The sequence below is a fragment of the Schistocerca americana genome, chromosome 2 (assembly GCF_021461395.2).
Source record: "Schistocerca americana isolate TAMUIC-IGC-003095 chromosome 2, iqSchAmer2.1, whole genome shotgun sequence".
In the NCBI taxonomy this organism is placed as follows: Eukaryota; Metazoa; Arthropoda; class Insecta; order Orthoptera; family Acrididae; genus Schistocerca; species Schistocerca americana.
In genome coordinates, this window is record NC_060120.1 from 309,250,594 (window position 1) to 309,276,687 (window position 26,094).

The window sequence follows — 26,094 nt, forward strand, 5'->3', positions numbered from 1 at the left end:
AAGCTTGGGTACAAAACAATCTAAACATATGCATTTTCAAGCTCAACCCATGAACAGCAGGTAGCATTAATGATTAATGATTAATTTGCAACAATATTTTTAACAGAATATTATTTTGTCATTAGTGCTGATATGACTAAAGAAAAGTTATTTCATTTTTATAAGACTGTTTGGTACTTACTCTAACTCATAATTCTGTGCATATGAAAAACAATTACCTTGCAAAGTTGGTGTTGATGTTTTCAGTGCTGTCTTCTTCAAAACTGACCTGGAATAGAATGAGAAAATAGTTTTGGTTTCAAAAGAATAAAATGAGGTGAATGAAAATATTACAAAATACATATGTCTACCCAAAACTGAAATAGCCACTGACCAGCCTCAACACTGTAATCACACATTTGCTGTGGAAATGAGCATAAGTAGATCCCATGTATGAAATATGATGTCACAAGAACTGAAATGCAATGTACAGAAAAATAATTCATTCAACTTTGTATTCACAGAATGGCCAAATTGTTGGCTTAATAAAAAAAGAGGAAATTGTGATGTTCTGTAAGCTAGGTATAAATATCATGAAAATGAGAAGGATCATGATGACTACATGCTATCTTAGTGCATTCTGGAAATGAATAAACTCCTGTGAAATGAGCACATGGCACATTGCAGGTGGTGAAGACTCCATTATTCCATAAAGCAATTCAGGTGATGGCCTGTTTTGTTATTAAAAATGGAGAAAAATATTGATTAAGGTACAAATAGGTGGCCTCTTGCTATTATTTTGCAAGCAGTTGACTGAATGACTTAATCAGTTACAGTAGCAGTGCATGGGGGAGTATAATGTTTGAAACACAGGGAAATGAAAATTTAATTGATCAAACTCAAGAATTACGAATGCCAGAATATGTCATCTTACAAATACTTCTAGAATTCAGGTCAGTATGCTGTTTGCACAAACATGTGGTTCCTGAAGAGGGGCAGCAGCCTTTTCAGTAGTTGCAGGGGCAACAGTCTGGATGATTGACTGATCTGGCCCTGTAACACTAACCAAAACAGCCTTGCTGTACTGGTACTGCAAATGGCTGAAAGCAAGGGGAAACTACAGTTGTAATTTTTCCTGAGGGCATGCAGCTTTACTGTATGGTTAAGTGATGATGGCATCCTCTTGGGTAAAATATTCCGGACGTAAAATAGTCCCCCATTCGGATCTCTGGGCGGGGACTACCCAGGAGGATGTCGTTATCAGGAGAAAGAAAACTGGTGTTCTACGGACCGAAGCATGAAATGTCAGATCCCTTATTCGGGCAGGTAGGTTAGAAAATTTAAAACGGAAAATGGATAGGTTAAAGTTAGATATAGTGGGAATTAGTGAAGTTCGGTGGCAGGAGGAACAAGACTTTTGGTCAGGTGAATACTGGGTTATAAATACAAAGTCAAATAGGGGTAATGCAGGAATAGATTTAATAATGAATAAAAAAATAGGAGTGCGGGTAAGCTACTACAAACAGCATAGTGAATGCATTATTGTGGCCAAGATAGACACGAAGCCCATGCCTACTACAGTAGTACAAGTTTATATGCCAACTAGCCAACCGCAGATGATGAATAAATTGATGAAATGTATGATGAGATAAAAGAAATTATTCAGGTAGTGAAGGGAGACGAAAATTTAATAGTCATGGGTGACTGGAATTCGAGAGTAGGAAAAGGAAGAGAAGGAAACATAGTAGGTGAATATGGATTGGGGGTAAGAAATGAAAGAGGAAGCCACCTGGTAGAATTTTGCACAGAGCACAACTTAATCATAGCTAACACCTGGTTCAAGAATCATAGAAGAAGGTTGTATACATGGAAGAATAGTGGAGATACTAGAAGGTATCAGGTAGATTATATAATGGTAAGACAGAGACTTAGGGACCAGGTTTTAAATTGTAAGATATTTCCAGGGGCAGGTGTGGACTCTGACCGCAATCTATTGGTTATGAACTGTAGATTAAAAATGAAGAAACTGCAAAAAGGTGGGAATTTAAGGAGATGGGACCTGGATAAACTGAAAGAACCAGAGGTTGTACAGAGTTTCAGGGAGAGCATAAAAGAACAATTGACAGGAATGGGGCAAAGAAATACAGTACAAGAAGAATGGGTAGCTCTGAGGGATGAAGTGGTGAAGGCAGCAGAGGATCAAGTAGGTAAAAAGACAAGGGCTAGTAGAAATCCTTGGGTAAGAGAAGAAATATTGAATTTAATTGATGAAATGAGAAAATATAAAAATGCAGTAAATGAAGCAGGCAAAAAGGAATACAAACGTCTCAAAAATGAGATCAACAGGAAGTGCAAAATGGCTAAGCAGGGATGGCTAGAGGACAAATGTAAGGATGTAGAGGCTTATCTCACTAGGGGTAAGATAGATACTGCCTACAGGAAAATTAAAGAGACCTTTGGGGAAAAGAGAACCACTTGTATGAATATCGAGAGCTCAGATGGAAATCCAGTTCTAAGCAAAGAAGGGAAAGCAGAATGGTGGAAGGAGTATGTAGAGGGTCTATACAAGGATGATGTACTTGAGAACAATATTATGGAAATGGAAGAGGATGTAGGTGAAGATGAAATGGGAGATATGATACTGCGTGAAGAGTTTAATAGAGCACTGAAAGATCTGAGTCGAAACAAGGCCCCGAGAGTAGACAACATTCCATTAGAACTACTGATGGCCTTGGGAGAGCCAGTCCTGACAAAATCTGGTGAGCAATATGTATGAGACATCTTCCCTCAGAAGAAGAATATAATAATTCCAATCCCAAAGAAAGCAGGTGTTGACAGATGTGAAAATTACCGAACTATCAGTTTAATAAGTCACAGCTGCAAAATACTAACACAAATTCTTTACAGATGAATGGAAAAACTGGTAGAAGCCGACCAGTCAATATTGTCAAAAGCTTTCTCTATGTCTACAAATGCTAGAAATGTAGGTTTGCCTTTCCTTAATCTAGCTTCTAAGATAAGTTGTAGGGTCAGTATTGCCTCAAGTGTTCCAATATTTCTACGGAATCCAAACTGATCTTCCCTGAGGTCGGCTTCTACCAGTTTTCCCATTTGTCTGTAAAGAATTCGCATTAGTATTTTGCATCCGTGACTTATTAAGCTGATAGTTCGGTAATTTTCATATCTGTCAGCACCTGCTTTCTTTGGGATTGGAATTATATTCTTCTTGAAGTCTGAGGGTATATCGCCTGTCTTATGCAGCTTGCTCACCAGATGGTAGAGTTTTTTCAGGACTGGTTCTCCCAAGGCTGTCAGTAGTTCTAATGGAATGTTGTCTACTCCGAGGGCCTTGTTTCGACTCAGATCTTTCAGTGCTCTGTCAAGCTCTTCACGCAGTATCGTATCTCCCATTTCATCTTCATCTACATCCTCTTCCATATCCATAATATTGTTCTCAAGTACATCACCCTTGTATAGACCCTCTATATACTCCTTCCACCTTTCTGCTTTCACTTCTTTGCTTAGAACTGGGTTTCCATCTGAGCTCTTGATATTCATACAAGTGGTTCTCTTTCCTCCTAAGGTCTCTTTAATTTTCCTGTAGGCAGTATCTATCTTACCCCTAGTGACATAAGCCTCTACATCCTTACATTTGTCTTGTAGCCATGCCTGCTTAGCCATTTTGCACTTCCTGTCGATCTCATTTTTGAGACGTTTGTATTCCTGTTAATTGTTCCCTAGTGCTCTCCCTGAAACTCTGTACAACCTCTGGTTTAGTCAGTTTATCCAGGTCCCATATCCTTAAATTCCCACCTTTTCCCAGTTTCTTCAGTTTTAATCTACAGTTCATAAGCAATAGTTTGTGGTCAGAGTCCACATCTGCCCCTAGAAATGTCTTACAACTTAAAACTTGGTTCCTAAATCTCTGTCTTACCATTATATAATCTATCTGAAATCTGTATTTCTTACCCCCAATCCATATTCACCTACTATGTTACCTTCTCTCCCTTTTCTTACTACCAAATTTCAGTCACTCATGACTATTAAATTTTAATCTCCCTTCACTATCTGAATAATTTACTTGCTAAGAGACCTATTTGTTCAGACTACTATTACATTTCAGAAACCAATGAATAAATGTAAAAGATAATGAAAACTGCAGATTACAAATGAGAGCAGTAAAAAAGGCATGGAATCTAGTTGATGGAAATGTAATGAGACAATTAATATTTCTCTGAAGTCTGGGTTCATTGCTTTTACTTTTATATAATTGTGTATAATGTTTATCTCCACTTCAGACATCTGTACTTTAGGTTAAGAATAGACTGGATATTCATGAATAAATGTCATACATACATATCTCTATCTCCCAAAATTTTTTAGTTTTCAAATGGGTGTTTGAATGTTAATTGAATAGAAATGTTTGAATTTCCAGACTAAATTTATCAATGAATATTAACTTACTTTGCATGCCTATCTGTATGCCATTTATATGATTTTGGGGACATAAGTTCTATTATACACTCCTGGAAATGGAAAAAAGAACACATTGACACCGGTGTGTCAGACCCACCATACTTGCTCCGGACACTGCGAGAGGGCTGTACAAGCAATGATCACACGCACGGCACAGCGGACACACCAGGAACCGCGGTGTTGGCCGTCGAATGGCGCTAGCTGCGCAGCATTTGTGCACCGCCGCCGTCAGTGTCAGCCAGTTTGTCATGGCATACGGAGCTCCATCGCAGTCTTTAACACTGGTAGCATGCCGCGACAGCGTGGACGTGAACCGTATGTGCAGTTGACGGACTTTGAGCGAGGGCGTATAGTGGGCATGCGGGAGGCCGGGTGGACGTACCGCCGAATTGATCAACACGTGGGGCGTGAGGTCTCCACAGTACATCGATGTTGTCGCCAGTGGTCGGCGGAAGGTGCACGTGCCCGTCGACCAGGGACTGGACCGCAGCGATGCACGGATGCACGCCAAGACCGTAGGATCCTACGCAGTGCTGTAGGGGACCGCACCGCCACTTCCCAGCAAATTAGGGCCACTGTTGCTCCTGGGGTATCGGCGAGGACCATTCGCAACCGTCTCCATGAAGCTGGGCTACGGTCCCGCACACCGTTAGGCCGTCTTCCGCTCACGCCCCAACAGCGTGCAGCCCGCCTCCAGTGGTGTCGCGACAGGCGTGAATGGAGGGACGAATGGAGACGTGTCGTCTTCAGCCGTCTTCCGCTCACGCCCCAACAGCGTGCAGCCCGCCTCCAGTGGTGTCGCGACAGGCGTGAATGGAGGGACGAATGGAGACGTGTCGTCTTCAGCGATGAGAGTCGCTTCTGCCTTGGTGCCAATGATGGTTGTATGCGTGTTTGGTGCCGTGCAGGTGAGCGCCACAATCAGGACTGCATACGACCGAGGCACACAGGGCCAACACCCAGCATCATGGTGTGGGGAGCGATCTCCTACACTGGCCGTACACCACTGGTGATCGTCGAGGGGACACTGAATAGTGCACGGTACATCCAAACCGTCATCGAACCCATCGTTCTACCATTCCTAGACCGGCAAGGGAACTTGCTGTTCCAACAGGACAATGCACGTCCGCATGTATCCCGTGCCACCCAACGTGCTCTGGAAGGTGTAAGTCAACTACCCTGGCCAGCAAGATCACCGGATCTGTCCCCCATTGAGCATGTTTGGGTCTGGATGAAGCGTCGTCTCACGCGGTCTGCACGTCCAGCACGAACGCTGGTCCAACTGAGGCGCCAGGTGGAAATGGCATGGCAAGCCGTTCCACAGGACAACATCCAGCATCTCTACGATCGTCCCCATGGGAGAATAGCAGCCTGCATTGCTGCGAAAGGTGGATATACACTGTACTAGTGCCGACATTGTGCATGCTCTGTTGCCTGTGTCTATGTGCCTGTGGTTCTGTCAGTGTGATCATGTGATGTATCTGACCCCAGGAATGTGTCAATAAAGTTTCCCCTTCCTGGGACAATGAATTCACGGTGTTCTTTTTTCAATTTCCAGGAGTGTATTATGTATTCAAAGATGTAACATACACATAATATTTTACCTGTTTTTATCATGAATTGAATGATTATTGAATGGTAACAATGAAGTAAACTTCACCAACCTCTATTGCTACAATAATGAACTAAATCTGCTGGGAAGACTGTGCATAGATATAAATTAAAGTAATTCAAATAACTGAAGAAATTGAAGGACAGTACAATAACAAATAGAAGCGATATAAATGTGGAAGAAAGTGATGAAATCTTGGTTACTGTGACTTTTGTTATAGTGGCTTCATTAGATGCTTGTGATTTGTCAGCCATGTTTCCTCCAAAATTAGAAATGGTCTGGAAAGTGAGGGGCCATTTTATGTTTTAACTAAAACTCAGAGACAATTTTCTCCCATTTAATTTTTGAAATGCCACTAAACAACTTACCCATGTGTTTCCATTGTCAGACAGTGTAGCTGGCTCTGATGAAAAGTCAATCAGAAGACTCTTATTCTCACTCTGCAATTTGGTGCTGTTTATTTCTTGTCTTGTGTTACTGAACTCTGAAATGAAATAAAATTGTAACATAAAAAATACTATATTAGCAGTACAGAGGAATATTCACTATATACTTATCGTGACAACATAGAGCGCATTGCTCATTACCCAAGGATGTAACTTTTCAGTGTATGAGTAACAGATTTCTATGGATTTTTAATTGGACAAAATCCAATAAGGATATTAGGTCAATGGTATAGCCACATTAGATATTTAGATACATATACGGTAGTGAAGCTGTTGCCACAATGGAGCTGGGAAGGCACTATATTACAAACAAAATTCTGAAATGGTGATTTTTTTTATTTCATTGTTTCCAAGGAAAAAATCAGTTGCGAAAACAAAAAAAAAACAACACAACATAATTGCTGGCTGGTACTTACAGTCATGATATGAAATATCTAATGCTGCAGATAAACATCTATAACACATTGTCCTAGCATTCTGAACTATTATTCTATTAGTTCTTCCTAGAGGGGGGGAAGAAGGATAAGTTGGGGAAGATTAAAGTGGAAGTGCGTATCACTAAGACTCCAGGATTGGATGTAACTATCTTATTTTAAGGATAAGGAAGGACAGAGATAAAGGAGGAAGCATTGGAAGAGAAGGTGGTCAAAGATAGTACAGTGGTAAGCACTGTGCCAGCTTCAGCCCAGTGATTATGAATTGTGTTATAAAGATAGATTTGAATATAAAAAATGAAAAGGGTAAATTAAGAACTAAGACAGTGAAGAAAATGAGAAAGAGGGGGGAGCAGAGAAAAAAGATAAAAAGTGAAAACAATAAAGAAATTAATGGTACATAATAAATAAAAATTATAATAAAAATACAGGATGATAATGGAAAAAGGGTGTGGGGGATATGTTAATGGAAGTTAAGTCCAGGAAGGTGTGGGCATGAATGTAGGGTCTCAGTAGGCAAGTTCCCAGCTCCAGAGTTTAGGGAAACTACAGGGTGGCACATGAAATGTGTTACCATTTTGTTTTTGAATATAAACTTCATTGTCAATACAATCTGAAAGGAACATATACTACAATGAAGAGCCGTCCATGAAGATTTGTTCTAACTCAGCACATGCTCAATATGTGCACCATTTCGTTTCCTAACTTCCTTCAAATGAACACTGAAGTTAGTGATTGCCCTATGGCACATGTCTTCCATAATTTCACTGCAAGCTTGAAGAATAAGTCTTCTGAGTTTCATTAAATCATGTGGACATTTCGGGAAAATTTTTTCCTTAAGGTACCTCCAAAGAAAAAAGTCACATGGATTGATGTCTGGACTATTGGGGGGCCAATTTTGTCTGTCATTGAAGCAACCTGGAAACCTGAGTGAAATGATCCGCATGTTGAAATGCTCATGTAAAAACTCCAACACAGTGTTTGCAGTATGTGGCCTTGCTCCATCTTACATGAACCACTGCATGTTGAAGGGCAAGGCAGTAGCAAGAAGCTGTGGAATGAAGCTATTGTGAAGCATGCTCAAATAATGCTCGCTGTTCACAGTTTCTTCAAAGCAAAGCGGTCCAATAAATCTGTGACTCGAAACTGCTGCCCACACTGTAATCCTCGGTGCATAATGTTGTCGTTCATGAAGCACTTGTGGGTTTTCAGTGGCCCAAAAGTGTACATTTTGTTTGTTAGCCACACCATCAAAATGAAAATGTGCCTTGTCTGAAAACCAAACGTTGTTGACAGTTTCTTCCCCATCCTCCGCCCACTGAGCAAACAGTAATCTCTGCTGCTTGTGTTCTTCAGTGAGCTTCTGTGCACAGGTCATCTTGTATGGGTACATATGGAGGTCACTTTTAAGAATGCATTGAATGGAGCATCTGGATATTCCCAGTTGCACTGCTGCCTTTCTACACAATTTCCCAGGACTTCTCTGTACAGCAACTCGTACCGCTTCAATATTCTCCATTGAACAAACAGGCTTAGGCTGAGGTCGCTTTGCTTCCAATACTGTTCCTTCCTGTACAAATTTATCGTACAACCTGTGGATGGCCTTCTAGCAAGGGACCCATCATGTGTTAAACTGTTGTCATAAACACCTCTGAGTCACAACAAGGCTTTTCATTTCATGAAAAAGTAACACAATTGTCGATCGTTGCTGTGTCGTCAGTCTTGCATTGTCAGCCATTGCTGCTTACTAGTCTCCTAGCAGCAGTATCGTGAATTACACATCATTTTGTAACTCATTTGTTTTTCCATGCTCTGCTGGTACTGCTGTAGAGATCCCAGCGGGTTATCTAATGTGCGTCGTAAATTGTGAAAGAAACAACTGGTAACACATTTCATGTGCCACCCTGTAGTATCGTGAGAGAAGATCCAAGTACCTATTACAGTGTAGCAGGCACTCAGGTCCCTTAAGTCATGCTGAAGATCGTATTCAGCAACTGTGTACTGGGTCAGAACAAAGTGCAAAATTTTTCTATGCCTATTTATTCAGTAAGCCAGTTTAGTGCAGGTTATTCCTAAATAAATCACTGTTAGTTGATAAACAACATGAGTACTTCTGTAAATTGTTCTGCCTTTTGATTTCCTTCTCATCTGATCCAGTAAGTCTCCCTGACCTGAGGTTCTAGGTGACTTTTCTGAACTGTACCCCTTTTCCTAAACCTCTTCAGTCCTTTTCCTTCAACCCTCTTCCTTCTGCTTCAGCTCAACTGACAGAAAAGGAGCTACTGGTTCCAAAAGCTTGCAGAAGTTAACCCTTTTTGTGTTTGTGTTCTCCTGTCACAGCTTGCTGAGTAGATTTTTTTATTCTAGCCACTCACATTATATAGATAATGATTCAAGTATGTCATACAGTTTGACTGGAACATTGTGAATGTTTAGATGATGACAGAAGATAACAGTGGATGGTGTGGGGAGAGCATCAGGTAGAGTGCGTTTCATATCAGGCTTGTCTTGAGAAAGTCATAGCTTTGGTGAAGTATTGTATTGAGGCATTCAAGACCCGAGTGGTACTGGATGACAAAAAGGGAAGCTTCTTAATTTTTTTGAAATGTGAAATGTGTTACAGTGTAAGAGGAGGATATTCTCCTGAAGATTTGTTTGTGAATAAGACTGTAGTGTAGCTGTTGGAGCAGAAAGCCTTGGAGAAGTTGTTGATGTGGGTGTTGAAGGATTTGGTTGTTGAGCAGATACATTTACTGTGTATGCCTTGACTTTATAGAAGGAAGCATTTGATATAGGGTGGCAGCTGTAAATCCATAGTCATTCTTGTTTCCTAATTGATTTTATAGGCTTGAAATTTGGATAGGGATTTTGGTGAGATGGAGGTCAGTAACAGTTCCTTTTGGTTTTGTATGGAGGATATGACATTCCTCAGGACCCTGAAGCTGATCCCTCTAGCTTGTCGCTGACAGCTTTGTGGTCTGGACTCATAGTGAAGAAGAACTTGTCCACTTCCTGTAAAAGCTTAACTCCTTTTCACAACTCAAATTTACCTGATTCTTTCTCCTCTCTCCCCTCTTTCTCAAATATTTGTTCCACATGCTTCTCCTCCAAGTTCTTAATTGCACTATTAAGTTCTGTTCCTTTACTTGTCACTCTGTCATCATCTCTGAACAGAAGCTGACACACATCCTACAAAGTTGCTATCTTTGACCTCCCACTTTCTCTGCATCTCACCTTATCCTCAAAAGAGGTGGTTTCCTCTCAACTTGGGATCTGAATGACCTGTCCTCTATTTTAAACTTTCTCCAACCTATCCTTCTCTCCTGCTTGAAGAAGGAACTAATAGTTTCAAAAGGTAGGATAGTGTGTAGTTTTATATGTATCTGTGTACACTACAAAATATTTTGCTTGTGAATACACTTCAAATTCTAACTGATAGTTACTTCTACCATCAAGGGACACAAATGCTTCCATGCACTTGAAAACAATGTAAGTTTTAATTGTTTCTGATGTTATATCACCTCCAGATTACTATCTGTTGTCACATATTTTTATATAATTTGCAGTTATGTGATAAACATACTATAGTACTAGGTGTCATGATTGTAAGGCACAGATGAACATTAACTGTATGTTGTACATGAAGAAAACGTCTGACAACACATAACTTTTAGAGCATGGTCATTCTAGTCCTATGACTTCTGATGTTTCATTTCCTCCACTGAATAAATTTAAAATAATGACTGCTCCACCTCTTACATTTTTCTTATTTACAGTATCTTCTGCCTATTGGTTGGCAGCTGATAACCTATCATAGAGTAGACTATGCCCTAGTTTTCTAGTGCTTCTATGTAAGTATGACAGTAATGAAAATGAAATGGAGGTTGACAAGATATGCACCCAAGGAGATTCTTTGCTGCATTCCAAGAGACAGGAAGAGACTAAGACAATAATCTAACTGGAGGTGGGTAGATGAATAAAAAAACATGCAGGAGTAACTTGATTGTATACAACCTAGGACCATAATCCATGGCAAAGTTTAGGGGACACCTTTAAATAACAATGGATGTCAAACTGATGATGATGATGGTGATGATGATGATAAACATTATGTTCATTCTTACCTATCATTCATCACTCATTTTTATGTCAGGTTAAAGTAATCCACCACAATATTAAAAAATCTCTTATCTGCTTTGTAAATTCTTGCTCATTTATTGAAGAATATCTCTTTTTGTTACCACCAATACAGTACTTCAGTTGCTATTTCACAAAATGTAATGACAACTTTTAAAGAACCTGTAAATCTTTCCAATGATATACTTTGACATTTTTCCTTTCTTGAAATGTATACTTCATTAGTGTCAGCAATTTAATTCAGATAACCTGAATATGTTACAATATTCAACTCTGTGATGAGCACTGCTTCTTAGTAATAGCCTCTCCTGGTGTACTTACCTGAGATTTTATGTTTCTGAGACAGCTGTCTGTTGATCTCATCTTGAAGTTTGTTGGATCCTTGAGACATCTGCCACATCTCATAGGCTGTGTTGAAAGACCGTGCCACAGTTAGTGTGACCTCTTGTGCCTGCAAACATAAAATGTACTACTGTACTGTACTCTATTAATGACTCATGCTTACAAAAAATGTAGTGCAGAAGGGAAAAGTGTACTAGTATACTTCAGCAACTGAAAATTATTGCGATAACTCCTGGTATGGATGGTGAATTTGTGAACAGTGATGAATCTCAGAAAGTAAAAGTTGAAAATCACACAGCATATTTTTACAATTAGAATTTGACTATCAACTTTCCCTTGCTTCACACATGTAGCACAAAGTATCTACAACCAGAAGTCTTCTGCGGCATGGTGCTAAGAAAATTATCCACACAAGTCTTCCTCATGAAGCAATCTATCTATTAGTGAAAGCCGTATCAAAACCTTACAGAGATTCATCAGTAATCTCAGTTTTATCTATGTATTCTCATCTACACCCAGGGTGTCCAACCTTTTAGCTTATCTCGGTCACATTGGAAGAAGATGTGAATTTTTGGGGGATACATATTGTACTTACCACACACAGTAACCAAAGAGGAAGGGAGAGAGGGTGGCAGTCAGAGGAATGTAGTTAAGACATATACACAATTTTAAGTAGCTTAGATTTCTGGCTCTACTGACTTGTAGTGATAAGAACAATGGGGGAAAAGGTTCTTTATCATAACTGTACAGATTTCCTTGCATTTCCATAAATTCATGTCTCTAAATGTTTAGTTTCCTAGTTACAACCAAAGTTGCTGTAAAATAACAGACCTGTGCATCTGAAGGATTGGCTAGTTATAAGAATGAGACATGGGGATGGGTCAAGTATAGAATGGGTAGCTATGTTAAGAACAGTGTGGGCCAATGAGAGAATAGCATCATGTGGTGCAAGTTCAAAATTGAAAATATTCAACTTATCATAACTGTACATAAATGGAATTTCATGCAATATATATATTTCTGATGCTGTGATAAATGTTTACTTCTTGGACCGCATTGATTTGGACACCCTTGATCTATACAATAATAAAATTCAATTTTAATTTTTTTGTAATGCTTGTTTCAATTGATAGTTCATATTTGTTTGCAGTTTTATTGTAAATTTTCATTTCCATAAAATGGGGAATATTCTCAAAAAATTTGAGACTGTGATATATTAGTTTATAATTTGATCTATCTCTCCTGTGACACTTATTTTCAAAGAAATTTACTAAAACTGTTGATGACACTGTTACATACAATTGAGTGTTCCACATATAAAGATAGAAGGGGTTGTCATTAACTCAAGGCTTTTACACAAAAGTTTACATGTTTGCCCGTTCTTTCCTGCATTCATGGTCCTCCTAAATTTATGTACAGACTTTTTTAACATCTAATTCAGTCACATTGTTTACTAAGTTCATAACATAACCAAGACTGTTCAACTTTTTTATCAAGACATCCACATATTAGTCTGTGTCAAGATTTTATTTACAAGGCCACTAAGAAAATAAGATCTCTGACTTCATACTTAATTTTGGAAAGGATATCTTTACCTCTCTAAGAGACTGTTTGATGTACTGGATTAGTTTTTCATTTGCTTCACCTCATACCATTGCTACTGAATAATCTGCATAAAGTAACCTGTATACCTAAGATGTGTAATGTATCAAGTATTTACCCTTTGGAAACACCCTACTGAGTCCTTCCCAAGGTTGACTGGATCCAGTCTTTATGTTGCTGAAGAACTACTCAATCTGCATTTGAAGTAAAAGGATAACCCGCTTGAAGGTTAAAATGTGGACTACTGCAGAAGTATAGTGAAATTTTCATATGATCTCTTATAAACGGTTTGTCACATAGCACTGAATGACGCATAAGGTAAAGTAGCTGCAAATTAAAGGCTGTTTACAGATTTTTATGATTCCACATCGTCTGTCAAATGTATAAAAGATGGCAGATGTGATGGGTACTCTGCATAAGCAGAGTACATTGTAACTGACAGTCAGAGTAGTGCAGAGACAGTCTACATGGCCCAAATTGAGTGCTACAGTAGTAGAAATATGTTTTCACTTCTTTGCGTAATCCAAGCTTTTGTACTTGGTTTCTCTTCTAGAAGTTTTTCCCAGCATTATTAACATTTATGGAAATCAGAGCTACCTCTTATTCTCAGCGACATAATAGGTTTTGTGGAACATTGCTCCCATGAACATGAATTGATTCCAAAATGGATAGATAAAAATTCTATGCACCAAGCAGCAGCAGAACACACACAGAAGGTTATAATTAGGTAAGCTTTTAGAGCCAGTGACTCCTTCTTCAGGCAGAAGGGTTGAAGGAGGAGAAACAGGGGCGATGAAAAGGACTGGACAGTTCTAGGAATGAGAAGGAAAGACTCCTCATCACATCTGGTAAGTATTCCCTGACTTGCAGTTCTGGATGACTTTTCCTAAATCTTCCTCTTTTCCTAGACATCTTCAGTTCTTTTCCTTCGCCCCTCTTCCTTCCCCTTCAACTCTTCTGTCTGAAGAAGGTGCCACTATCTCTGAAAGCTTGCTTAACTATAAAATTCTTTTATGTGTGTGTTCTGCTGCCACTTGGTGAGTCGATTTTTTATCTACCCAATTACATTATTTTGCCAAAAATTGATTTTTTTTCATTCTTATATTAACTCTCATGAAGTTTGTTGCAAATAACCCACTACAGTTCAAAAGGAACCATGGTGTACATAATTACAATATCAGAAGAAAAAATGATGTTTATTATTCCACATTAAAGTCTACTTTAACACAAAAAGGGGTGCAAAGCGCTGCTACGAAAATTTTCGATCACTTATCCAGTGATGTAAAATGTCTAACAGACAGAAAAATTATATAAGAAAACAAAGTGAACAAGGTTTCCTTGATAACTCTTTCTGTAGAAGAATTTCTATTTACGTGATATGTAAAGGGTAGTCAGTAGGAAATACTAATTCATATAACTTGTTAATGGTCATCATGTAGCAATATTTATATATGAATATGTAATATAAATATGCAACAATATGTTTCACATCATTATTATTAACTACACAAATTATATATAAAACTATATAACTATACTTACAATTTTCCTTTTAGGGCACAGGAATGCATGGCACTCCAGTGTTTCGTTGCTATTCGTTGCAATGAATGCAAATACGTGGTTGTATGTGGCATCAGCAGAGCAGTAGGAGATCCTGGAAACATATGATAGCATATATCATTCTTGACTGGCCTAAAACATGTATGGTATGTGTGTGTACAGATACTAATCGAAGTGACATTGTCCAAGTATGAAACCCCTTAGACGTAAAGTCTACGTCATGTCTGTCAATATGACAGACAGAAGGAAAGTCTTGACTAGTGAGGAACTGTTCAACAACAGTCTGTGAATGAAATGAGTAGCTTTTTATCATACCTCAGTAAGTAACAGGAAGTAACTGAGGTGTTACCCCAAGACTTAAATATTTTACGGGTCAGACACTGGGGGGAGGGAAAAAAAATTGCAACTCACTCAAGGACAAGGTCATTTTATTGAGAAGTCATGTGACAAGTAGTATATTGTATTAGTATATGATAACAAGTTCAGAGCAAATGAAACACACATCACGGTGAAGAGTGGCCAAACAGTCCATCAGTTATCAACACACAGTGTAAACCCCCCCCCCCCCCCTCCCCCATGTGGTGGCAACATGGTTATGTATTCTCAGGTGCAAAAGATCATGAAGGTGCCAAATAACATCACGTGATAGACTGTCCCAACCATCACTTTGCATCCTTTATTGTGGTTTGGTAATGGTTCTTACACGACATGGACAACGACTATGTTACCACTTCACCATGTCCTATATGTATTGAATTGGTGAGAGATCTGGTGATCTTGCTCACTAAGGAAGTAGCTGTACACTACGAACGGCACATTGCATCACAGCAGAAGTATGTGGACTTGCACTGTTGTGCTGGAAAAGCACATCACTTTCCTGTCAAAGAAATGGCCGTAGCACTGGGATGCAGCCTACTATGTAGTGCGCCTGGTTCAGAAACACCAAATGTGATGGCAATAGTTAATTGTGGCCCCCCATTATGAAGTATGGAGTGGGACCTGTGTATCATAGGCAAATGCCTTAGAGAATAGGCTGCTCACCAGGTGTAAGCTGTGCACGTGTACATCTATCACTTGCATATAGACAGAACCTACACTCATCACTGAAGACAATAAAGCACCAGTCCACTCTCCAGGTAATTCTTTTACAACATCAGAATAGCTGTGCTTGGCAGTGTCCCGGTGTCAGTAGCAGCCTGTCCAGAGGAAAATATGATTGTAGTCCTGATGCAAGCAGACAGTTTCCAATCATTCTTGGTAACACATCAGGTGCAACATGTACCCATATTCCTTCTCTGGATGACATTCAGTTGACCACCACTGCTTGCACAGTGCTTTGGTCTTGACATGCACAAATACTGCATGAACATCTAGAAACCGATCTACAGATGTGGGAGTGTTCCACAGACCACTGCCAAAAGCAGTGACGCACCACTGATACTTTGTGCTCAACACATGGAGCAATCCATCGACATGCCCATGCAGCTTCCCAAAGGTCCAGGCCCTTCACTTGACCCCAGAAAAATGGATGAAGTTGTTCAAGAGGAGTGAGTACATACTCAGTGGGGTTTGACTGCACCCTAGAATGAATTTGCAAACACCGATCATCTCTAAACTTAGCGCATTTACCTCCTGCAGAGTCAAAACAGTTGGGGCACAGATCTAATTTTTTATTCATCCCAGAAATCTCATTGTTTTATCATGCATAGTATAGGACAGGTCACATTTAAGTTACACACACACATAAATATAAACATTTTTATGATATACAGTTATATAAATTATATATTGTTCATATACAGGGTGTTACAAAAAGGTACGGCCAAACTTTCAGGAAACATTCCTCACACACAAAGAAAGAAAATATGTTATGTGGACATGTGTCCAGAAACGCTTACTTTCAATGTTAGAGCTCATTTTATTACTTCTCTTCAAATCACATTAATCATGGAATGGAAACACACAGCAACAGAACGTACCAGCGTGACTTCAAACACTTTGTTACAGGAAATGTTCAAAATGTCCTCCGTTAGCAAGGATACATGCATCCACCCTCCATCGCATGGAATCCCTGATGCGCTGATGCAGCCCTGGAGAATGGCGTATTGTATCACAGCTGTCCACAATACGAGCACGAAGAGTCTCTACATTTGGTACCGGGGTTGCGTAGACAAGAGCTTTCAAATGCCCCCATAAATGAAAGTCAAGAGGGTTGAGGTCAGGAGAGCATGAAGGCCATGGAATTGGTCCACCTCTACCAGTCCATCGGTCACCGAATCTGTTGTTGAGAAGTGTACGAACACTTCGACTGAAATATGCAGGAGCTCCATCGTGCATGAACCACATATGGAGTCATACTTGCAAAGGCACATGTTCTAGTAGCACAGGTAGAGTATCCCGTATGAAATCATGATAATGTGCTCCATTGAGCGTAAGTGGAAGAACATGGAGCCCAATCAAGACATCACCAACAATACCTGCCCAAACGTTCACAGAAAATCTGTGTTGATGACGTGATTGCACAATTGCGTGCGGATTCTCGTCAGCCCACACATGTTGATTGTGAAAATTTACAATTTGATCACGTTGGAATGGCGAAACTAAAATAAGCTCTAACATGGGAATTAAGCGTTTCCGGACACATGTCCACATAACATATTTTCTTTATTTGTGTGTGAGGAATGTTTCCTGAAAGTTTGGCTGTACCTTTTTGTAACACTCTGTATAGTCATCACTCTTACAATATGTTCACATATAGTCATCAGATAAAGATTGCAGAGTAATGCCTGTGTACACTATTTACATTATGTTGTCATGTGTGCAAATAAGTCATAACAAGGAGCCAACAGTTATATCTATTAAATGAGGTAAACAAGTCAAGTGAAAGTGAAGTGGTAACACACATATTAAGGTACTTTACACAAATTATTTTAGATTAGTATTCATAAATTCCCGTACAGAACAGTGGCAGTGTTTCTGTAGCACTGACTTTATTTTGGGTCTGAATCCTTTCTGGCAAGACTGTACACTTTCAGGTAGCTTCTTGTACAGAAGTATTACTCTGTACCTTACACTGTTGTGTCCTTTACATAGCCATTGATCAACTATAAATACGTCACTGCAATGTTGAGTATTCTGGTGGTGAACATCTTCATTTTTTGTAAATATATGTAAACTTCCCTGAATGAAACACACTGTATAATGAATATAGATACAAGACACTGGCAAGATAATGAGCTCTGTAAAGAGGTATCTAGTGGTGAAGGATAGGGGCACTTGTTTCATTGTCTTAATTATTCAATTCTGTATAATAAATATCTTCTTGTGGGAGGAGCCCCAAAAAAGAATGCAATGCGTAATTATTGAGTGCACTAATGCAAAGTAGGCACTTTATAGTGTTTCCATTTCAAAGAATTTTCTTAGAATAGTAAAATCATAACAAGGACTGCTCATTCTCTTTAATAATTCGTCTTCATATATGTCCCAGTGTAGTGTGTCATCTACCCACACTCCAAGGAATTTTGTGGTTATTTCTCGATATATGGGCTCATTCTCTACCCCAATATCATCTATGACAGATGATACCTTTATGTTGAGTGGAAATTAATACAGATTGTTTATCTTTATTTAGAAGAAGTTTGCTTTTGTTTAGCCATTTTACCAGATTATTTTGGTGTTGAGTTGATGATGACAATAATTAGAAAGCAGCATACTGGTCTCATCAGCAAACTTTAAAGGTAGACCTTCCAGAATGCTTTGGGCCAGATATTATAAATAGATGGGGACCAAGTGTGGAACCTTGGGGAATGCCTTGTCTTACTACTTGCTCGTTTGACTGAGCACTTTCACCATTTTTTTGAGGTGATTACTACGTTCTGTGCTTTATCTGAATGATATGACCTAAACCAGTAATTGCTCATTCCTCTAATCCCATAATGTAGTAGTTTCTCCAAGAGTAATTCATGGTTGACAAGATCAAAAAATTTTGCGATATCAAGGAACACACATGTTGTGTGTTTTCTTTCATTGAATGCAATATAGATTTCATTTAAAATGAATATGTTGCTTCATTTATTGATCTCCCTTTCTGAAAGCCAAGTTGATGAAGACTCAGTATGCAATTAATTACCTTTCAAGAAATTAATAACATGATCATGTACAGCGTTCTCAAGGTCTTTTGATATGCTGGATAGTATGAAGATAGGTCTGTAGTTGTTTACACCATTCATTTCACCTTTTTTCAAATAGAGGGACAACTTTTGCTGCTTTAAAAATTCTGGGGAATTTACCTGATGATAAGGAGCAATTTATCTGACAGTGGGTCACACAAGGGATGACAGATTTGTTTCAAAGGTAATTAGATATGCCATCAAAACCACGGGAATGGTTGTTTGATTTCTGCCTTATAATATTGCAAATTTCACTTGGCGTGGCTGGGTCAAGAAAAAGTGATTGTGGGAGTACTGCTGAATTTGAGTGACGAGTGGGTGTGGGAGTCTTGATTAAACAAGAAAACCTGTCAGCAATGTTTATGAAGTGACTGTTGAATATTTCACATAGTTGTTTAGGGTCAGTGATAACACCATGTTCATTTTTAATGCATGTTATTGAGTGTATCTTACCTTTTTTACCAACTGTTTCATTGATCAATTCCCACATGGCATTTGATGTATGACTTGAGCTAATTATGAACTGCCAATTATACAATTACTTTGTTTCGAATTCTTTTGCACTGTTTGGAATAGTTATGCAATAACCTGCTGTCTGTAGTTTTACTGTAGAGATATAGCAATCTCTTATTTCTGCAATAGGATTGTATTCCTATTGTTAGCCATTTGTTATTGATGATTTTGCATGTGTACTGCTTAGCTGCAAGTTTGATTAGGAATGCCACTTCATAGCAATGTTGCAAGACACTCATATATTCATGAACCTTACTGTCAATATTGCTACTGCAGTAGACATCCTTCCAGTCAGCTCTATGGTGCAGATGTGTGAGATGTGCTATATTGTTTTTTTTTTCAGTTGATCTTTTGTGTGTGTGTGTTGGAGAGCTTCTGTCTGCTTATTTGCATCTGGCATAGTCATACTTACTGCCAAGTAGTTGTTATATGATATACCATTAGAGATGCTGTATAGTATGCAAGCAAGTGACAAGTCGGTATTAACAAAAAAGCCATCTATTGCAGAGGAGCTGTTATTAGTTGTCTAGTAGGTTTGTTGTTTACTTTTTCGTGTTATAACATCGCAACATGCTCACTATTTTTTGGGAAACAGTGAATGGTATTAAGAAATCTATATTAAAGTCTCTACACAATTGACCATTTGATCACTGATAACTGTGCCAAATGGATCACTAAACACTACAAATTCCTCCTCCTTCGTATGCACATTTGCTGGAACCGCTGAACACAGTCATTGAGGGTGTTGCATTGTTTTCGTGGAATGTTTGTCATACATATTTTCCATGCAATATACCCTATTAGTGTTACAGAACTACTGAGAAATGAGACACTTGATAAGTCTGATCTTCCTAGCTGCCCACTTTAGAGATCATACTTGTATTTAGAAGTCAAAATGTAGCATATAATGTACGAATTTAATTCTTTGATTTCATTAATTGTTGTCCGTTTTAGAGAATGCATTATAAACTTGAAGTGCGCAGTGCGTTACAAAACATTATATTTCTATGGTTCCCTTACTTTATAGCGTCCTAGCAGGAATATGCAAGTGGCAAACGAAGCCAAAACCCTTTTTATGCTTGTGAAATGGTAAGATGTCTAAATTAAATATATCGAATTTTATAGCTGAATGACATAAACAGCTTAAAGGCTGTAATACGTGACGTCACAGTACAAAAGACGATAGGTTGCCTCCAATATGGAAGCTTTGTGGAACAAAAATTGTTACTGTGCAAGTTACGAATAGCAAGGGCATCTGAAGTGCTGTTACTGCGTAAATGCCATCGACATCTTCATGACAAGGTACTGAATTTTTGTCTTTCAGCGCTACGTAACTGAAATGATCGTTAATGAATTTAAGTTTTTCTGTTACTTTCTCGAATATGTAAAATGAAGTCTTAAGTACATGAAGCGCCAGAGTAGCGTAAACAAGGTAACAGAGCTAAACAAGAATCGGAAAAGCGCAATATTAGGTTTGTAGAGGATTTGTTCCCATTTTCGAGAACTGCACAAAGCAGCGTCCTCAGTCGGTGTATCGAAATTTCTTCTTCGTAACTATTTCCATTAGACCAAATTATCAATGTGATGCGAGGAGACATTGTGAAAGACTTTGAGGTTCATACAGAGGCAACACGTCGTCTGTACGAATAACTATCTAAATTTCTATTTACGCGGCAACGAATCGTCCTTAGCGAAGTGCCGTTGCCAACACTTTATCCATTACTATCACTAGTTGATGCCGGCTTTGGTTGTCGAGCGGTTCTAGGCGCTACAGTCAGGAACCGCGCTGCTGCCGCAGTCGCAGGGTCGAATCCTGCCTCGAGCATGGATGTGTGTGATGTCCTTAGGTTAGTTAGGTTTAAGTAGTTCTAAGTCTAGGGGGCTGATGACCTCAGATATTAAGTCCCATAGAGCTGAGATCCATTTGAACCATTTGAACTAGTTGATACAATGTTCGTGCCACTTTCTGCATGATTTAAGGGAACAGCCGCGCAATGTGACGTTTCGCGTGAAAACGAGGGAAACATTTAAAGAATACTTTTGAAGCAATTTTACGAAAATGCTACGAACGGTTCTCGCATTCATAAGTGGTCGTCAATCAATTGAAGAAGACCGTCAACACGGCAGGCTTTTCCCCTCAACTGGTGGTGCCTATTCTTAAAAGGATCTGCGGCACACCAAATGTAGTCTGTCAGAGAACTTGCAAAAGAAGTTGGTTTCATAACTGGTTCCTGTCATGATATTTAAAAAAAACTGCATATTGATCGAGTTGCAGCATACGTGGTTGATGCCTGGGGAGCACAAGGAATATCGAACACTCTACACTCACTACATCGCAAGAGTTTGCGGAAACGGATGCAGATCAGGAACAGCAGAAGGCCTATAGCATTTCCTTGGGGAACGCCAGATATTACTTCTGTTATACTCGATCACCTACCGTCAGTTACTACGAACTTCTCTGACAGGAAACCACGAATCCAGTCGCATAACTGAGACAGACGATACTCCATAGGCACCCAGTTTGATTAGACATCGTTCCGTTTGTGAGGAACGGTGTCAAAAAGCTTTCTGGAAATCTAAAAAAATGGAGTCACTTTTGATGTCCCCTGTCGGTAGCACTAATTACTTCGTGAGAATAAAGAGTTAGTTGTGTTGCGAAAGAACGGTATTTTCTGGATCCGTGTTGGCTGCTTGTCAACAAATCGTTATCTTCGAGGTAATGCATATATGTTTCAAAATCATACTGCAAATCGCCGTTAGTGATATGGGTCTGTTCAAATGGTTCAAATGGCTCCAAGCACTATGGGACTTAACAGCTGAGGTCATAAGTCCCCTAGAACTTTGAACTACTTAAACCTATCTAACCTAAGGACATCACACACATCCATGCCCGAGGCAGGATTCGAACCTGCGACCGTAGCAGCCGCGCGATTCCGGACTGACGTGCCTAGAACCGCTCGGCTACCGCGGCCGGCGATATGGGTCTGTAATTCAGCAGATTACTCCTATTTCCTTTCTGTGGTATTGGTACGGCTTGTACAACTTTCCAGTCTTTGGATACAGATCTTTCTACGAGCGAGCTGTTGTGTATGATTGCTACGTATGGAGCTATTTTTCAGTATATTCTGAAAGACACCTGGCCGGTATACAATCGAACCGGAGGCCTTGCCTTTGTTAAGTATTTTAAGCTGCTTCGCTGCACCGAGGATATCTACTTCTAAGTTGCTCATGTTGTCAGTTGTTCTCTATTCGAATTCTGGAATATATGCTTCGTCTTCTTTTGTGAAGAAATTTCGGAAAACCATGTTTAGTAACTCTGCTTTAGTGGCACTGTCATAGATAACATCACCATTGTTGTCACGCAGTGAATGTATTGACTGCTTCTTGCCGCTGGTGTACTTTACATACGGCCAGAATCTCTTTGGATTTTTACCAGATTTCAAGAAAGAGTTTCGTTGTGGAAACTGTTAAAACCATATCGCATTGAAGTTGCGCTAAATTCCGAGCTTTTGTTAAACTTCGCCAATCTAGGGAACTTTGCGTTCTTTTAAACCTGGAATGCTTCTTTCGTTGTTTCTGCGACAGTGTTCTGACCAGTTTCGTGTATCCTGGGGGAGCCAAAGAAACTGGTACACTTGCCTAATATTGTGTAGGGGCCTTGCGAGTACGCAGAAGTGCCGCAACACGACGTGGCATGTACTCGATTAATGTCTGAAGTAGTGCTGGAGGGAGATGACGCCATGAATCCTGCACGGCCGTCCATAAATCCGTAAGACTACAAGGGGGTGGAGATCTCTTCTGAACAGCACGTTGCAAGGTATCCAAGATATGCTCAATAATGATCATTTCTGGGGAGTTTGGTGGCCAGCGGAAGTGTTTAAACTCAGAAGAGTGTTCGTGGAGCCACTCTGTAGCAATTCTGGACGTGTGGGGTATCGCACTGTCCTGCTAGAATTGTCCGTCGGAATGCATAATGGATATGAAGGGATGTATGTGATCAGATAGGATGCTCATGGACGTGTCACCTGTCACAATCGTATCTAGACGTATCAGGGGTCCCATATCACTCCAACTGCACACGCCCCACATCATTACAGAGCCTCCACCAGCTTGAACAGTCCGCTGCTGACATGCAGGGTCCATGGATTCATGAAGTTGTCTCCATACCCGTACACGACCATGGGCTCGATTCAATCTGAAACGAGACTCGTCCGACTAGGCAACATGTTTCCAGTCATGAACAGTCCAGTGTCGGTGTTGATGGGCCCATGCGAGGCGTAAAGCTTTGTACCGTGCAGTCATCAAGGGTACACAAGTTGGTCTTCGGCTCCGAAAGCCCATACTGACACTTATTGATGGCCCAGCACTGAAATCTGGAGCAATTTGCGGAAGGATTGCACTTCTGTCACGTTGAACGGTTACCGGTCGCAGCGATGTCGGAGATTTGATGTTTTACCGGATTCCTGATATTCACGTTCAGTCGTGAAATGGTCGAACGGGAAAATACCCGCTTCATCGCTACCGCAGAGATGTCGTGTCCCATCGCTCGTGCGCCGACTATAACACCACGTTCAAACTCACTTAAAATCTTGATAGACTGCCGTTGTAGCGGTAGTAATCGATCTAACAACGACGCTAGACACTAGTCGTCTTATATAGGCGTTGCCGACCACAGCACCGTATCCTGCCTGTTTACATAACTCTGTATTTAAATACGCATGCCTGTACCAGTTTGTTTGGCGTTTCAGTGTATTTCTTTCAATTTAAACCACACTGGTCTATGCTTATGTAGTTGATTCCGTATAATCGATAGGCACTTCACTACCATGACTTACAACGGCGGTGAAGGGTCACATGGCGGTACCAGTTCTACATCATCTAAGAGCTCCAATGCGACCAGTGTGCTATTTTAATGGGTGAGTCATACACTACTGGCCATTAAAATTGCTACACCACGAAGATGACGTGCTAAAGATGGGACATTTAAACGACAGGAAGAAGATGCTGTGATATGCAAATGATTAGCTTTTCAGAGCATTCACACAAGGTTGGCGCCGGTGGCGACACCTACAACGTGCTGACATGAGGAAAGTTTCCAACCGATTTCTCATACACAAACAGCGGTTGACCGGCGTTGCCTAGTGAAACGTTGTGATGCCTCGTGTAAGGAGGAGAAATGCGTACTATAACGTTTCCGACTTTGATAAAGGTCGGATTGTAGCCTATCGCTATTGCAGTTTATCGTATTGTGACATTGATGCTCGCGTTGGTCGAGATCCAATGACTGTTAGCAGAATATGGAATCGGTGGGTTCAGGAGGGTAATACGGAACGCCGTGCTGGATCCCAACGGCCTCGTATCAATAGCAGTCGAGCTGACAGGCATCTTATCCGCATGGCTGTAACGGATTGTGCAACCATGTCTCGATCCCTGAGTCAACAGATGGGGACGTTTGCAAGACAACAACCATCTGCAGGAACAGTTCGACGACGTTAGCAGCAGCATGGACTATCAGCTCGGAGACCACGGCTGCGGTTACCCGTGACGCTGCATCACAGACAGGAGCGCCTGCGATGGTGTACTCAACGTTGGACCTGGGTGCACGAAAGGCAAAACGTAATTTTTTCGGTTGAATCCAGGTTCTGTTTACAGCATGATGATGGTCGCATCCGTGTTTGGCGACATCGCGCTGAACGCACATTGGAAGCATGTATTCGTCATCGCCATACTGGAGTATCACCCGGCGTGATGGTATGGGGTGCCATAGGTTACACGTCTCGGTTACCAATTGTTCGCATTGACGGCACTTTGAACAGTGGACGTTAAATTTCAGATGTGTTACGACCCGTGGCTCTACCCTTCATTCGATCCCTGTGAAACCCTACATTTCAGAAGGACAATGCACGACCGCAAGTTGCAGGTCCTGTACGGGTCTTTCTGGATACAGAAAATGTTCGTCTGCTGCCCTGGCCAGCACATTCTCCAGATCTCTCACCAATTGAAAATGTCTGGTTAATGGTGGCCGAGCAACTGGCTCGTCACAATACGCCAGTCACTACTCTTGATGAACTGTGGTATCGTGTTGGAGCTGCATGGGCAGCTGTACCTGTACACGCCATCCAAGCTCTGTTTGACTCAATGCCCAGGCGTATCAAGGCCGTTATTACGGCCGGAGGTGGTTGTTCTGGGTACTGATTTCTCAGGGTCTATGCACCCAAATTGCTTGAAAATATAATCACATGTCAGTTCTAGTATAATATATTTGTCCAATAAATCTGCATTTCTTCTTGGTGTAGCAATTTTAATGGCCTGTAGTGTATTGTGTCCGGAGAGCCCCCTCTCTGCACTCGTCTTATTTGCATGCCACTGGCAGGTGCAGCTGACTAGCCAGATGCAGCGCTCACCTGTAGATGGAGACGTCGAGCAGCATCTCCTCGGAGGAGACGTCGCACACGCGGATGCCCCGCAGGCTGACAGAGACGGCGACGCGCGGCAGCTTTCGGCCGCCCGCCTTCGCCTGCAACAGTCCAGGTACCACCAATTCACGCCATCTGCTGCCTGTTCTCATCACCGTAGCTCTCACCATTGGGGTCCGCAGGGGGTGGGGGTGGCAAGGGCCAGTACTTGCCCACTCTTGCTATTCGGCTCTACATAGTTTTTTCTCATGACAAATTTCTCGCATATTTCTAGCAATGATTCTAGTAAACAGCATATTTAACGGAACTTCCTGGAAGATTAATACTGTGTGCCGAACCGAGACTCGATCTCGAGACCTTTGCCTTTCGTGGGCAAGTGCTCTACCAACTGAGCTACCCGAGCACGAC

At 40.6% G+C, this 26,094-nt stretch overlaps 1 protein-coding gene across 1 annotated transcript in view; it reads right to left on the reverse strand.

Moving 5' to 3' along the window:
* The window catches only part of LOC124594902 (low density lipoprotein receptor adapter protein 1-like), a 197,179-nt gene that overhangs the window by 10,629 nt on the left and 160,456 nt on the right, over positions 1-26,094 (reverse strand). The window contains exons 3-7 of the mRNA XM_047133377.1: positions 25,675-25,787; positions 14,571-14,682; positions 11,406-11,535; positions 6,436-6,551; positions 219-268 (exon numbers count right to left, since the gene is read on the reverse strand). Of these exons, the coding sequence (XP_046989333.1) occupies positions 219-268; positions 6,436-6,551; positions 11,406-11,535; positions 14,571-14,682; positions 25,675-25,787 (521 nt within the window). The remainder of the gene's footprint in view (positions 1-218; positions 269-6,435; positions 6,552-11,405; positions 11,536-14,570; positions 14,683-25,674; positions 25,788-26,094) is intronic.